Below are 16,700 nucleotides of genomic sequence, written 5' to 3' on the forward strand. Positions count from 1 at the left end.
CGGGGAAAGTGGCGGGGAGGGCGGGCGGGGCGGGGCGGGGCGCGAAGGCTCCCGGCAGCTTCTCTAGCCCGCGGAGTCATCCCACGTCTCTGTGGTCCCAGGGAAGGGCGGGGCCAATCGGGGTGGGGCGCTTGCCAGGGCCCCGCCTCCCGGCCCTCCTCCGCCTCCGTCTCTCCCCGCTTGCCCCGGGGAGGGGTGGGTAGGTGGGGATTCCGGGAGGGTGGCGGAGCCACAGTTGCTCCAGCCGGGCCGCAGAGCGGACGCTGCACCCGGGGCCCCGGGGAGGGGCGCCAGCGGGACCGGAGGAGGAGGAAAGGAAGAGCCGCCCTCCTCTGAGCCTGAGATCTCTGGAGGCCGTGACCCCGGTGCTGGGGGACTAACAACTTCCTCCCTCTCAGCTGGCAGCAGCAGCAGCGACCCTGGAGGACCCTGAGTTCCCTGACAGGGGTCCCAGCACCTCCCCGGTGGCCTGAAGCGCTAATCATCGGGGACCACAGCGAAGTTCCCAGTTGTCTAGACAACGAGTAGGGCCAGAGTCACCGCCGTCCATCCACCTGCCTCTGCTGCTGACTGGAGCCCAGCGGCCGGCCGGCAGGGGCCATGCCGGTGCTGTCCACGCCCCGAGCCTCTAGGGTGAGCACGCTCAAGCGCAGTGCCGTGATTCTGGCCCTCACGGCCTATGGAGCCCACAAAATCTACCCGCTCCTGCGCCAGTGCCTGGCCCCGGCCAGGGACCCGCAGGAGCCACCGACGGCGGGAGTGACCATCAAAGGGACCTCAGCGGCCAAGGCTGGCGTGAACCGGGCCTTCGTGCAGCGACTGCTGTGGCTCTTGAGGTTGCTCTTTCCTAGGCTTCTGTGCCGGGAGACAGGGCTGCTGGCCTTGCATTCAGCCACGCTGGTTAGCCGAACTTTTTTGTCGGTGTACGTGGCCCGCCTGGACGGACGGCTGGCACGCTGCATTGTGCGCAAGGACCCACGGGCCTTTGGCTGGCAGCTCATGCAGTGGCTGCTCATCGCACTCCCAGCCACCTTCATCAACAGTGCTATCCGCTACCTGGAGGGCCAACTGGCCCTGGCCTTCCGCAGCCGCCTTGTGTCTCATGCCTACAGCCTCTACTTTTCCCAGCAGACCTATTACCGCGTCAGCAACATGGACGGCCGGCTGCGCAACCCTGACCAGTCACTGACGGAAGACGTGGTGGCCTTTGCTGCCTCAGTGGCCCACCTCTACTCCAATCTGACCAAGCCTCTGCTGGACGTGGCCGTAACGGCCTACACCTTGGTCAGGGCGGCCCGCTCCCGTGGGGCAGGAACTGCCTGGCCCTCTGCGATCGCTGGCCTCGTGGTGTTCCTCACGGCCAATGTGCTGCGAGCCTTCTCGCCCAAGTTTGGGGAGCTGGTAGCCGAGGAGGCGCGGAGGAAAGGGGAGCTGCGCTACATGCACTCACGCGTGGTGACCAACTCTGAGGAGATCGCCTTCTATGGGGGCCACGAGGTGGGGCCGTTCAGGCCACCGGGCCAGGGACTGGGGGGTAATACCCTTGGTGTGGGCCGGGCTGGACCGAGAAATGGAAAAGCAGAGGCTTGGTGGGTGCAAGCCGGCCAGCTGCCTGCTTGCCCCTGCCACTTCTGCTGCTTCTTCTTCTGTCCTGCCCTGAGCCTGGGCCAGCCTGGCCTGGCCTGGCAGTGCCATTCAGCATCCTAGCGGTTCCCACTGCTGGAGTACCAGTGCCCCCCAACTGCTGCTGCCACCACTGGCTGGGGAGCAGTCACCTGTTGTGTGGGAGAAAGATTGTGATCCGGCCCCTCGTGGGCCCCCTGCCTCCCACCCTCAGCCCTTTGAAGGCCGGCGTCCAGCCAAGCTGACCAGCTGAACTGGCGGGCATTATGGGCATGACTCAGCCCAAGCCGAGGTTAACAAGCAGCGTGGCGGCCGCAGCAGTGGAGGAGCTGGACCTGGGGTCAGTCCTGGCCTCTCCTCCAGCACCCAGGCCAGAGTGCCCCCCCCCAGCTGGGTGGCGAGCTGGGTCCCACTCTCCAAGGCCCAGCCTCCCTTCCCCCTTCCGCTAACCCTCCCTCACACCAGCGTCAGCGAGGTTACTGCCGGCCTGCAAGCCCTTTATCTCGCCTCGCCCCTCCCCTTCCTCATGCTGGGGTTGCAGCTGCCTCAGGCCCTCCTTTGACTCTGGTTTCGGTTCCGAGTTGTGCGGGGATGTAGGGGGAAGGGCACACTGGCCTCCTCTAGGCCTCCCTGTGGCTGGCCTGGGTCAGGGGCTGCTTGGGACCTTTTCTCATTGGCTACTGGAGGGGCAGATTCCTAAAAAGGCTAGTCAGGGAGCCTCAGACAGTAGCTTCAGGCATGGGCGGCCTGGCTTTTCTACTCCAGCAGCCCCGCACTCCTGCACCCTGGGCAGCCCCGCAGGGCTTGGCAGGTGGCTGGCCCCTGGCCCTGGGTGAGGCGCTTGGCACGTTCCCTGCAGCTATATTGTCAGTCTTGGCTGGCACTCCTGCTAGCTCCCAGAATGAGTTGGGATTACCAGGCTGCTCTGAGAGGTGTGCTCACTTGGGGAGCAAGGGCTGGGGCTCAGAAAGAGGAGAGGTGGATGCACTGTGTAGAACTGCCAAGAAGCATGGCTGGGAGCAGGGCTGGCTGACAGGGTGAGGCCGTAGGCAAAGGGCAGGAATTAGTGCTGGGCCATTGGCCACAGGATTTGCAGCTCACCCACAACCCTTGGCATCTTCCATGGTCCCTGGCCCCAGCTCAGAGGTACAACAGGGCAGCAGCATATTGGGTTCTGCTGAGATGTTTCCCAGTATGCTGTTTCCATAAGTCATGGCCCATTTGGCACCTTGGGCTCTCCCAGGGTCTCTGATTGTGCTTCCTGCGGGCCCTGGGAACCAATCCATGGAGATTGGGGAAAGGAAGCAAGATGGCTTGCGGTGTGTACCCCTGTACATCCCATTCCAATGCCACCTCGCTGCACCCCCTTTCATGACTACTCCTGACTCCCTGACTGGCTGCTGCCACCACAGTCACTGCCCTTGTCCCTAGCTGTCCCCCTCCTGTGGTCAGGAGGGATGGCAGGGGACGCAGCGCTTGGCAAGCCCAGCCCATGCTCAGTCTTGGATTTGCTACTCCACTGGTCTGAGGTCATAAGAGCCAGGCCTGGGTGAGAGCTATCTGTGAGAGGGTGTACCTCAGTGATTAGTGATCAATTCAGGCCTGCCCATGGAGGGACACTGCCTTCTGCTCCCATGAAACTCTGTACTGGGTTGAGGATTAGGCCAAGAGAGAGGCACAATGAGTTCCCCAACTCGAGGGAGCAGAGTACAAACGGCCAGGGCTGGGTTTCGGAAGGCGTGGAACCCCTTTCACCACGGCTGTCCCCCAGGTCTGCAAGTTAGGCCCGTGTTTGTGATGCGATGGTGCTTGGAACCTGGCCTTTGCCCACCCGCCCTGCTAAGCTCACTCTGTCTCCACAGGTGGAGCTAGCCCTGCTCCGGCGCTCCTACCAGGACCTCGCTTCACAGATCAACCTCATCCTGCTGGGCCGCCTGTGGTATGTCATGTTGGAGCAGTTCCTCATGAAGTACGTGTGGAGCGCCTCAGGCCTGCTCATGGTGGCTGTCCCCATCATCACTGCCACCGGCTACTCAGACTCAGGTGAGGACTGGGGCTCCTGGGCATGTAGGGTCCAGCCCTCAGCACTTGCTTTTCACCCATATCCAACAGCTCCTGGCCTTGGCCCCATACCCCTGAGCTGGGCATAGCAGTCCTAGAACCCACTGTCCAGCCTGCTGAGATGGGCAGCGACTTGTCATGGCACATCTGCCACCAATCAGGAATCTGCCTGCCCTTGACCTCAGTGGGGTTGGCAAGGACTCATTTCAAGCACAGTCTTACCTGGTTGCCTACACTGTGAGAACCAATAGAGGTCAATAAAGCGCTTCCCCCACCGTGGAAGACAGGCACCCCAGCCCCAGTGCACCCCACAGGCCTCTGGTTCTGTGGACAAGGCTGCTCCAGCCTCATGTCTGTGTTGTGGCCCCCGTGGATCGATGCCTGTTCAAATCCAACCCCCGGTTGACCAATTTCTTTGCTCACATCCCTTTCCCAGCAGCATGGTTATCTCCTTCCAGAAAGTTCTCTGATTTTCTTCATGAGAATGCTGCGGTTATTTTACCATCTGAAAAAAGTCTTTGTTTAGCCCTTTTCCCCAAAGTTGCAACTAAGTAACAAAAGGGTGTGGGAAGAGAATGGATAGTGACCCACAGCAGGAGGCAGGAGGCAGGGCTGCACTGCCCTGACAGTTGCCTGTCTCGGCCTTCCCTGTCAGGCCTCCCAACAGGTCTCTTGATGCTGCTGCTAGACCTGTGGCCCTAGACTGCCACAGCTGTTTCCCTGCTCTAGAAGTGCTCGGATGTTTCCATAGTGCTTGGCGCGTCTCTTCCCCACCGCTGCCCAGGGCTGGCATCTCCTCTGTGGCTCTATTCTGCCTGGCTGGCTTGCTCCAAGTATGCCTTCTGGATTGGCTCTTAGGATTTCTATGACGTTGCCTGAGCCCTATCTCTCTTCCAGCAGACATTTGGAAACACATTTTTTTTGCCCAGTTAGAAATGGCAAACTCTGGGGCCGGAGAGAGGTAGGGCATTTGCCTTGCATGCAGCTGACCCAGAACAGACCCGGGTTTGATCCCTGGAATCCCTATGATCCCCCGAGGCTGCCAGGAGCGATTTCTGAGTGCAGAGCAAGGAGTAACCCCCTGAGTGCTGCCGGGTGTGACTCTCCCACAAAAAAGAAATGGCAAACTCTGGCTGCCATCCCCATTCTATTGTCAGTCAATGGTTGGGGTCCTGAAGGTCACGATGAGGGGGCAGCCTTTACAGGGTATATGCTTTCCTCATTGGAACCAGACTTCTGAGGGACCCCCAAGTTGCTGGGTGATCTGTGCTTGTGCTCAGCAGTCCTGGTAAGGAACCAGCTGAGCACCATTTTCCTTTCCTGGTTTAGGAGCCACACCTGGTGTTGTTCAGGGATCACTCCTAGCAGTGCTCAGAAGCCCATGCTAGCCTGGTGAGCATCTGCCCAACTCACCTGGTGTTGAGGGCCCCGAGCCCCAGCCTTGCATGCACAGCTCCCTGCTATCAGCTCGAGGCCTCTGCTTTCACATCTGGGATTTCCTCCTGTGTTCCTACCAGCCCAGGGCAGCTCTCAGCTGCCGTATGGCATGCAGGATTCCCAAGGGTCCACTTCCAAGCCTGAGCTCTGTTGGATGCCAGCTCTCAGGGGTCTCCTTTTGGGTTCCTGCCCCTTCAGCTGTCTGCGCCTCCGACAGAGGAGGAGCTTTCTGGCCACTAAAGGTCCAGGCTAGAGCAGGGGGATGTCGGTCACCTGGGTATAGCATGGCCTGACATATTCCCAGCCTCAGTTTCCCCTGACTCATACAGTTCAAGACTCAAGGCCCCTCAGTGCTTCTCCCCATAGCTTGGGTTTGCCCCCAGGTTTCAGACACACTTTTGCCTGAGGCCTGAGCTCTGCTGTTCTCCCCTCACATTGGGGGACCTTATCTCAAGGACCCTATGGACCCCCTATCTTTTAGCTGCCTATTGCCTGTGGTCTTGGTTGGCCTCTGCCTCACCCTCGCCCTTTTTCAATCCTGGGGTCTGAGAGCTGCTGAGGTGCTGGATGACTCAGACACATGGCACAGGTGGCTCATTAGCCCTGCTGGCTGTGCCCTGCCCCCCCAAAAAAACACTCACTATGAATGCTGGCACCAGCTGGAGGCCTCTATAACCCCTGCTTTTTGGGGTCGCTGCAAGAAGGCAGGCTTAGGACCATCTCCTTTAGGGGTGAAAGCCTCCTGCTCAGGGCACAAAAACATTGCCAGGTGCAGGGAGGGGAGTGCTAGAATGTATCCATCTACTGCCCAATAGCCTCTGAATTGCCCCCATCGTTGCCCGAGGGCCTCCACCTTGCACTCTCTCCAGAACATTTCCACTCTGTAAGGCACAATGACCTACACCCCAAGACTCTCAGAGTCCACCTCCTTTTCTTCCCCCTTGCCATTTCTAGAACATTCCTTTTGTCAAAGTGTTGTATCAAATAATTAGCGATGGGGCTGGATGGCGATGGATGGAGAGATTCTTCTCTCTGCCACCCCAGGCCACGTGGCTCTGCAACCCCATTCAGCCGGCGAGTTCCAGGCCCAGGTGAAACGCGAAATCACTCACTCACAGGCAGGCTTCAGGAAGCATCAGCTTTATTCATGCCCTATTCGCCACATGTGTGTGTGGCCTACTCATAACCTTTCAAGCACTAGTTATTCTTGGCCCTGCATCTTAAACTCCTTTTAGCCATCTTCCCTTTGGCCTCCATGACCCCAAAGCCAGCAAGCTCAGCAGGGCCGAAAGGGCCAAAGCCCCTAATCCCCTGGCTTCCGGGTTTATCTACCTATTCCAAGACCCCTCCCAGGAATGGGCCGGGTCTTGCAGGTAAGGTCACACCTATTATCCGGTTCCCAAGACCCCTCCCAGAAATGGGTGGGTCTCAGATAGGTACCGTACATCAAAGCTCTTCAGGGATCGCCCAAGATGCAGGGACAGGGGGCCGGGCCATTGAAGAGGGGGTTGTTGACAGTGAGGGGGGCTATAGATATGGGTGGAGAGCAGCTAACAGTGCTGGGGAGGGTTAAGGGGGCGGCCAGGAGATCCAATTCTCCTAGAGGCAGAGGCAAAGGCCCTCAGTCATTTCTTCCTGAAACACTGAACAGGTTCCTGGTTCCACCCTTTCCAGGTTCTAGCTTCATTTGCCCAGTTTTGCTGCCTCTAGCACCACCCCTGCTCCCCTGCCTCCTCCCACAAACCTGCTTTCTGTCTTGGGGATTAGCCTGTGCCGGACAGCTCATGTAAATAGAACTTCAGACTTGGAGCTTTGGAGTCTGGCTTCTCTCCCCGGCTCTGGTTCTTAGGTTGCCCATTCTCACAGGATGAACAGTGGCTCCTTCCTTTTAAAGCCTGGCCTGGCTCGCTGTGGCTGCAGCTCTCGCCCGTGCACCAACCAACACAGGCTCCTTTCCGACTTCTGGCTGCTGTGAGCTTCAGTGTTTGTATTTATCCTGGGTGTGCAGCAGGGCTGGCTGGCTGCTCAGGCTGTGAGATGCTGCAAATCTGTTCTCCACACTGAACCAACAATTTCCCCCTCCCACCAGCGTATGCGACCATTCCTGTTTTCTCACAGCCTTGTTAGGATCGTTTCTAAAGTATAGCCAGTCAAGTGGGGGCAGAAGTGCTGTTTCATTGTGGTTTGCACTGGCATTTCCTTGATGATTTCTGCTATTGTTGTATTGTGCTGAGTGGCCATTCACATGGCTTAGGGGTGGTGGTATCTCTTCCGATCCTTGACTACTACAATTGGATTGTCTCATGGTAATTAAAAAATGGGCCTGAGTGATTGCTCAGCAGGCTGGCATGCTAGCATATAGGAGGCCCAGGTTCATTTCTAGGACCAAGTGTGGTGAACATTACCAGGAGTAAACTCTGAGCACTACAAGGTGTGGCCCCAAACAAGAAAGAAAGAAAGAAAGAAAGAAAGAAAGAAAGAAAGAAAGAAAGAAAGAAAGAAAGAAAGAAAGAAAGAAAGAAAGAAAGAAAGAAAGACATAAAGACAGACAGAGAGAGAGAGAGAGAGAGAGAGAGAGAGAGAGAGAGAGAGAGAAAGAAAGAAAGAAAGAAAGAAAGAAAGAAAGAAAGAAAGAAAGAAATGGGAAGGAAGGAAGGGAGAGAGAGAAAGAAAGAGAAAGAGAAAGAAAGAAAGAAAAGGAGGGAGAGAGGGAGGGAGAGAGGGAGGGAGAAAAGGAAGGATGGAAAAATCATGCAAATCTTTTTAAGGCCAGAGTGATAGCACCAAGGTAGGGAATTTGCCTTGAAAGCACCCAAACTGCTTGATCCCCAGCATCTTATATGGTACCCCAAGCATTGCCATGAGCAATTCCTGAGTACTACCTGGTGTGGCAAAATCTATTTATTTATTTGTTTGTTTGTTTATTTATTTATTTATTTATTTATTTATGGTGCCAGAGATCAAACCTAACCCAGGGCCTGACACATGCCAGGCAAATGATCTACCACTGAGGTATATCCCCAACCCAAGTCTCTTAAAAAATGGAGGGCTGGAGAGATATCACAGTTGTAGGGCCTTTTCCTAGCATGCAGCTGATCCAGGATGAACAGTGGTTCGAATCTCAGTATCCCATATGGTACCCCGTGCCTGCCAGGAGCGATTTCTGAGCACAGAGCTAGGAGTAACCCGAGTGCCGCCAGGTTTGACCCAAAAACCAAAAAAAAATGGAGGTACCTGGGATCAAACCCAAGGTCAAGTGCTCCACTTCAGTGCTCCTGCCTTGGCCCTGAAAGGAGTCTTTTTTAAATTCCAGTTACCTCTTAGCAGTCATATGGTTGCAGATATTTTTCCATCCATGTGTTACCATTTAATTTCCTCAGTGTAGCATTTGGAGCACAAATATTCATTTTAGTGAGGCCCTGTTATCTGTGTCTCTCCTGTCACATGTGTTTCTGCAGTCATATGAGCAAAGCCATGCAGGATCCAGGCTCGCAAAACTGAATCCCTTCTTTGCTCTAAGAGTTTTGCCATTGGGCCGGAGAGATAGCATGGAGGTAAGGCATTTGCCTTTCATGCAGAAGGTCATCGGTTCGAATCCCGGCGTCCCATATGGTCTCCCGTGCCTGCCAGGAGCAATTTCTGAGCATGGAGCCAGGAATAACCCCTGAGCACTGCCGGGTGTGACCCAAAAACCACAAAAAAAAAAAAAAGAGTTTTGCCATTTTTACTCTTATATGCAGATCAGTGCTGTATTCACAGTGAGGTGGTTTTTTGAAATTGGAAGAACAGTTGGGCTTTGGCTGCCACACCTGGCAGTGCTCAAAGGTCACTCCATGGTGGCCCTGGGGACCAGGTGTTGATGGCGATCAAATCTGGTCCCCATACATGCCAAGCCTGTGCAGTACTTTACATTGTTTCCCTGGCCCTTGATGACTTTTGTACATACTTTTGTGTCATGTCGCCTGTGGGTACCTGTTTTTGTCCTGGGTCACCAGTGATGTCCATTCGCCCCAACCACAGACTCAGAAGCCGTGAAAAAAGCAGCCTTGGCTATGAAGGAGGAGGACCTGGTGAGTGAGCGCACTGAGGCCTTCACCATTGCCCGCAACCTCCTCACGGCTGCAGCGGATGCCATTGAACGCATCATTTCCTCATACAAGGAGGTAACGTGCCACCCACGGGGCTTGGCCTGCCCATGCCATGCCCTTTCCCAACTCAGCTGCAGCCTCCCTGCAGGTGACAGAGTTGGCTGGCTACACGGCCCGTGTGCACGAGATGTTCCAGGTCTTCCACGACGTCCGGCACTGCCATTTCAAGAGGCCTGGGGACCCTGAGGATGTGCCAGCTGGGTCCCGGACCATGGTGAGGTCTGGTATCCGTATGGAGGGACCTCTGCAGATCCAAGGTAAGGCTCTCACTCCATTCCTTATCAAAGGGGCTCCCCTTAGTCTCTAGCTGTTCCCCCTCACTTTTCTTTGCATCTCTTCAGGGCGAGTGGTGGATGTGGAGAAGGGCATTATCTGTGAGAACATCCCTATCATCACGCCCACAGGAGAGGTGGTTGTGGCCAGCCTCAATATCCGGGTAGGTTGGGGAGGGCCAGGCCCCCGAAGTGCAGGCTGACAGCTCAGGGTCTTGGGGTCCGGCCCCAGCCTCGTGTCCAGCTGGCTGGGTCTGTAGGTTAAGAACAGGCAAGCTGAGGTCAAGAGCAGGCCAGTTCTCCCCATGGTTGTTTGTGGACCGTACAGGCCATGCAGAGGCCCCTGGCTGGCTCCAGGGTCACTAAGGACACCACCTGCTCCCCATAAAACCCAGGACTTGCACTCTTGGTGCCAGGGGTTACCCTCCACTGCTCTAGTCTTGGGGTCTCTCATCTGCTTGGCACATCCCAGTACTTATGTACTCTTAGCCGTGGCATGGCCTATGGCATACGGGGCAGCGAGGGAGGGGAAGTCAGGAACTAAAAGACCCAGAGAGCAGAGCCTGCTGGGTGCCAGGTATTCTGAGCACCAGCAAAATCTGGCTTATGGCACTCTTGGAGTCTAGCTAAGCTCAGGCAGTCCCAGTGAGTGAGGCCCTACCTGCAGGAGGGGTGATGAGGGCCATAGATCAGGTCAAGGGGGAAGAGCAGATGACTGTGGGGCAAAGTCTAGGGGGAAGTATACAGTGTCATTAGCCAGGGACACAGGGATGTATATAGGGGCCCTGAGGTCCAATGGGTCCCGAGTGCCAGCCGGCCTGCACATCTTGGACCCAGACAGGGCGTGTTCAGTGACATCTGTGCTCACTTCCCCTCATTGTTCTAGCCTTGCAGGCATCCCTGCATGCGTGTCTGTTACAATTCTTCCTTTCCATTATGACACCCCATGTCCCACCTCATTGTCCACCACACCTAAGCACCCCCATTTGCATCTGTCTTGACTCTAGGTCCACATACGATGTGATTCTGAAGTCTTGGGGGTCCATAGGAGTTGGGGGAACCCCATCGCACAGTATGAGGTCAACCAGCATCTGGCCCAAGAGTTCTGCTGTCAGTTTTGTCCACACCACACCCTACTGCTCCCCTAGACTCCAGTCACTTGCATCAAGTGTCCAGAGGGGTCCATGGCACTGGCCTCTGAGGGAGCCCTCTGTGGCACCCTGGCACTCATGGGCACAAGGAGAGATCCATAGGTACCTGGATGTGGCAGGACATAAGGAGCAAAGTCACACCTCGAGGCCCAATTCAAGCAACCCCAGGGAAAAGGACAGTGTGTCTTGGGGATTCGGCATCTTCTGGGGTGCTCCCACTCTTTCACTGTGTGGCTGGTAGATCTTGAAGAGATGGGGTGGGGTAAGGGGCAACTCTACTTCCATTTCTTGTTCCCCCAGTGTAGTCTGGGTCCAGTTAAGGCTCCTGAAGCTTGAGACCCCCTGTTCTGTTGGAGCATGGGGCAGCAGGGCGAGGGACGCCTTATTGAGCCCTGCTCTGCTCGCAGGTGGAAGAGGGCATGCACCTGCTCATCACTGGCCCCAATGGCTGTGGCAAGAGCTCCCTGTTCCGGATCCTAGGTGGGCTGTGGCCCACATATGGCGGGGTGCTCTACAAACCCCCACCACAACGTATGTTCTACATTCCACAAAGGTGCGTAGATATGAGTGTACATGTACATGAAACAGAGTTGCTGAGACTAGAGCGGGTCAGTTGCAGCCAGCCCCATTTGAGTCCCCACACTGCATGTACTGTCCCTTTACTCGGTTGATCTGGCCACCAAACTGAAACCCACAACCAAAACCAAAAAGGTTTAATTTACACTGGAACCATAGCAGAGGTGTGGAGGTGCTTACTTCCCTTACACCTGACCACTACTTTGATACCTGGTACCACATCTAGTTCTGTGAGCCCCACCAGAAGGAACTCCTGAGCACAGGAGTCAGCCTCAACCGCCACCAGATGGGGCCAGACAAAATAATCCATGCAAAGGTAGATTTCTGGAAGGGGAAGGCACCAAGTGATGCCATTTTAGAAAAGGGGACAGTAGACATGTCATTTTGGGTGCCTCTTGGTAAGCATATGTATGTGTCTGTGTGGGCTCTGGGGTGGTAGGTGAAGTGGGGGATGGTGTCAGAGATCCAGGGCCCCACTGGGTCCCTCTCTCATGCAACCCCACTCTCCCACAGACCCTATATGTCGGTGGGCTCCCTGCGTGACCAGATCATCTACCCTGACTCGGAGGAGGCCATGCGGCGGAAGGGCTGCTCAGAGCAGCAGCTCGAGGCCATCCTGGACACTGTTCACCTGCGCCACATCCTGCAGCGGGAAGGAGGTGGGGGCACGCCCAGGGGAAGGTGGGGACCAGTCACCCTTTGTCCCCACCAACACCCTGACTGGCCCCAAGTGCCACTTTGCCCTTCCACGCTGAGTCCAAAGTGCCAGGGCCTCCAGCAGCTGCCTGCTGGGCATGCCTGGCAGTGAATGGCAGCCTGGGTGGCCCAGGTGCTCCAGGATGAGGCCAAGAGCATGGGGCTTGGGCCAGGATACTCCACAGACAAGAGACCCAGCTCCCCCTGTCTGCACTGCAGGCAGGGCCACTCCAAGAGGTCCTTCTGTGGGCCTGACACTCCTACTCCTCTGTGGGAATCGCCAGTACCTCCTCCCACTGCGACTGCCACACCCATAGCCAGGGAAAGTGCCCCCTGTGCCCAATTTTCCTGATTCCACTGTGAGGCATGTGGTATCCCTAAGAAGGATAGGTCCTGGCCTGGGCCAGAGGACACAGGAAGGACTAGGTCAGTTCAGGGCACATGGCCTCTATCTGAGGAAATGGTCACCATGTAGGCTGATCCCTGTGATGCCTACTACAGGTAGGCTAGAGAGGCCCATCGAGTTTCTGGGTGATCCCTGCCAGGCTGCAGGAAGATGAGGTGCACTTGTATTCACAGTTTCCATTCATGCTGGTCGACCAATTAGCAGGTCGGGCTGCCAACAAGTGCAGATGGGGGTCAGCAACAGAGGCCTGAGGACCGGAGCTCCAGTACTACTGTGTGAAAGTGGGGGTACCCCTTCTGTAGGGCATACAGCATGCACCCCCCTCCTCAGTCTATGGCCCTGGTCAACCCAAATGAGTAAGGTATGTGTTCCCCCAGGTTGGGAGGCTGTGTGTGACTGGAAGGACGTCCTGTCAGGGGGTGAGAAACAGCGCATCGGTATGGCCCGCATGTTCTACCACAGGTGAGTGGCCCTTGCAGATGGTGGGGACTGGGGAGGAAGGGGCCTGCCTGCAGCCCACTCCCTCTGTGCCTCTAGGCCCAAGTACGCCCTCCTGGATGAGTGTACCAGTGCCGTTAGCATCGATGTGGAGGGTGAAATCTTCCAGGCAGCCAAGGATGCAGGCATCGCACTGCTTTCCATCACGCACCGGCCCTCCCTGTGGTAGGCACCCCTGCGCCCAAACAGGGCAGGGAGGGCGGGTCCTGGCTCTGGCCCTGGGAATCCTGGCACCTCCTCCCTATCCCTGTCCTGCCCAGGAAGTACCATACACACCTGCTGCAATTTGACGGAGAGGGTGGCTGGAAGTTCGAGAAGCTGGACTCTGCAGCTCGCCTGAGCCTGACGGAGGAGAGACAGCGGCTGGAGCAGCAGCTGGCTGGGGTCCCCAAGATGCAGCAGCGCCTGCGGGAGCTGAGACAGATCCTTGGCCAAGACCAAAGCCGGAGCCCTGAAGCAGAAGGGGCTGAGCCAATTGCTGTCTCCTGACTGCCTCCCCCAGCAACCCCACCCCTTGAATCAATGAAGGAAAGCACCACACCTCACAACCCCACACTATACCTCCCCTCCTCTCCCACAAGCCCTGTAGGTAGGGCCCTGGGGCCGGGAGCAAATGGAGGCTCCTCCCCCGGCTGCCTCTTCCTACACCCCAACTCTGAATCTTTTCTGTGGGAAGGGGCTCACTGGCTGACCCCCACCTGGGGGTAGCAGTAAGCCCCAGTTTCTGTCCCAAGGGATGTTCCTCCTGCCACAGGACCTGCCAAAGGGATGGCGCCACCACAGCCGCCCACATGCCACCCTTATGCCACCCAGAGCTCTGGGCTCACCTTTGCACAGTGTGTCCCAGAGAACCCCATGAACAATGTGCCCTGCCCACCTCCCAAAGCTAAGTTATTGCCTTTGCGTCCAGAATCATTCACATCGCCAACCTGAGCCCCTGCCAGCAGGGGAGGCGGCCATGAGCCTGTCGCCCCACCAGCCTACACTGCCAATCTAAGCAAGTGGGGTGGATGCTGGGACCACAGGGAGAAGGGCCCCAGTGTCCCAGTTCAGTGCCAAAGAGGGGTCAGCCGGGGCTGCCAAGCCGGCCCCTGCCGCCGTGCCTTTCCGGGCCTCAGCCCTCAGCCAGGAGCCCTCCTGGTGTGTCAGTAAAACCTTGATGGAAACTGAGTCCAGCCTCTCTGTCCTGATCCACAGGGCTTGGGTGGGCCTCAATATAGATGTGGCACTCAGACATGTGCAGGTAGGGCTCCAGTGGAGAAGAAGAGACATGGGTCTGGGTGCTGGGCTTGAGCTTCCAGGCCTACCAGGATGAAGTGGGGGAGGAAGCAGGACAGAGCAGGAAATGGGGAGCTACAATAAACCACAGAGCCCTTGATTTAGGTTGGCCTGGGGTCCCCATTCTCAGCTGGCACAGGTATCACACTCACACCTGAAAGAGGCGGCCAGATGTCCTGATCAACGCAGAATGGTTCAGACCCGTCAGGCCTGAAATACCTCCCAGGCTGCAGTACAGCCAGAAACAGGACATCTATGGGGACACAGGTAGATTTGGGAACCTGGGAGAGCTGCTTCTGGTGTGGGTTTTCCCTTTGGAATGGTAGAAGTGTTCAGGAGTAGAGAGGTGCAGGCCACCATGCTATGGTTGAGCTAAGGAAAGTCCAGCTAAGCCATGCAAGTCCCACCATAAAGTAAATAATGTATTGGTCATAGGGCCAGTGATTGAAGATTACGAGGCAAGAGAGATGTGATGATAGATGAGATGACAAATGAGCCTGGAGAGAGCACAGGGATGCTTGCTGCCACACGGTTCCCAGAAAACAGTTGAGAGCAACTCCCAAATACACAAGTAGTTCCAGAGCACCACTAAATGTAGCCAAAATGCCCAAATAAAGCATTTTAAAGATAATAAATGATGCATGCATTGATTGATAGGCCCCAGAAAGATTAGATGATAAATTATGAGTGCATGATAAATCATATAGTGCATGGCCACGAGCATTGAAAGAAGTAGATAAACTGATATAGGTCATGGACGACAGACAAGTTGGGATGGAGATCTGAAAGATTGTCAGAGACACTGGTCAGTGATGAAGAGGAAAGGTGCATATTTACATAGCTCAGGACTCAGAGATAGTGATAATAGGTGCATAGAAAGAAAATAGGCAAATATGATAGACACATACAACATACATATATTCCTAGATAAGGTAAGTAGATGTATTTTCATGGGTGGATGGGTAGAGGGAGGAGAGAGAAGCAGGTGGCTCAGTGGTAGAACCTGTGCCTTGCATAATGGGGCCCTAAGTTTGATTTCCTGGGCCATAAAAGTAAAGTATGGACAGAGATGGAGATAGGCACTTAACCTGCACACAGTCAACCCAGATTCTGTCTCTGGCACTGCATAGGATCCCCTAAGCCCCACCTGGAGTGGTTCCTGAGCACAGCCAGGAGTGAGCTCTAAGCAATTCTGGGTGTAGCACCCAAATAAGAAAAGGATGCATTAATGCATATATAGGCAGTGTGTGGGTAACAGAGTACCTAGACAGGCAGTGATATGTTAGATAGATGAGACAGATAATTGATGCTAGGTGAATGGAAGAATAAAAGTAAGAGTAATGAATTACAAAATGATGCCAGATACTGAGTAGGTGGGTGGATGGATGGACACAGATGATATTTAGATGAGAAAGAAGTTAAATAGAGATAATAGGCAGATAGTTAAGTAAGTAGGTAGGTCAATCAATTGGAGAGAATGTGTGAGAGCACTGTGTTTAAAGAGGCCCGTTCAAGGATCAGGAGTCAAACAAGGGTAGCCTCCGGGTATAGTCAGGAATAATACCTGAGTACTACCAGGTGTAACTCCAAACCCCTCCTAAATAAAATAAAACACAATGGTTTTAATATTTTAAAAAACAAAATTTTCGGGGCTGGAGAGATAGCATGGAGGTAAGGCGTTTGCCTTTTTTTTTTTTTTTTGTGGGTTTTTTTTGTTTTCTTTTTCTTCTAGGGCGTTTGCCTTTCATGCAAGAGGTCATCGGTTCGAATCCCAGCGTCCCATATGGTCCCCCGTGCCTGCCAGGAGCAATTTCTGAGCATGGAGCCAGGAGTAACCCCTGAGCACTGCCGGGTGTGACCCAAAAACCACAAAAAAAAAGCAAAATTTTCAAAAGGGAGTTCAAAGAATTGGGGGGAGTGTCACACATGGTGGTACTTCAGGGATTACTACTGACTCTACTCAGAAATCACTTCTGGTGGGCTCAGGGTATTATATGGGATGCCAGGGATCAAACCAGGTCAGCCATATGCAATGTAAATCACCCCTAATACAGAGAAATTCTTCTCAAAGCCAGCCTTGGGGTACAAATGATTACGCCAAATAAGAGGCCAATACTGGACACAAGGTGTGGCTCAGTAGTCAAGCCCTGTGTTTGATCCCCAGCACCACAAACAAAAAGCCCTCTGCATGGTGCTAGAAGAGGCCAATGAAAGGCTGCTGTAAGTTGGTCCCACCCCACCAACTGCCCCGCCTCCAACCCACAAAATTCAAAAATAAAGGGAAAACACAAGGCTCCAGAGCTGACCATAAAGATCACCACCACATGGCCCACTTCCACCAAACTCAACCTCAGTATGTGAAGATCTGGTGTGGTATTAATCATTGGTGACAAACCCCACATTCAGCCCACCCACAGTGGCTGAAAAGAGACTGAAAAATACACTTTCAGGCAAATCTTTGAGAAGGGTTTCTCTTTAGCTGAGCAGCAGTTTGGCCCTGATCCAGCCTCACCTTACCAACCTCTCCTCAAACCCAGGTGGGCACAGCAACCAA

At 55.1% G+C, this 16,700-nt stretch overlaps 1 protein-coding gene across 1 annotated transcript; it reads left to right on the forward strand.

Moving 5' to 3' along the window:
* Positions 1–263: 263 nt before the first annotated feature.
* Positions 264–14,038, forward strand: ABCD1 (ATP binding cassette subfamily D member 1). The gene is made up of 10 exons (XM_049767487.1): positions 264–1,497; positions 3,486–3,666; positions 9,142–9,284; positions 9,358–9,526; positions 9,611–9,705; positions 11,100–11,245; positions 11,782–11,927; positions 12,748–12,832; positions 12,908–13,033; positions 13,129–14,038. Exons 1-10 carry the CDS (start codon positions 601–603, stop codon positions 13,355–13,357), a joined length of 2,217 nt encoding a protein of 738 aa, XP_049623444.1. The 5' UTR covers positions 264–600; the 3' UTR covers positions 13,358–14,038.
* Positions 14,039–16,700: the final 2,662 nt, after the last annotated feature.

Source organism: Suncus etruscus, chromosome X (assembly GCF_024139225.1).
Source record: "Suncus etruscus isolate mSunEtr1 chromosome X, mSunEtr1.pri.cur, whole genome shotgun sequence".
Taxonomy (NCBI): Eukaryota; Metazoa; Chordata; class Mammalia; order Eulipotyphla; family Soricidae; genus Suncus; species Suncus etruscus.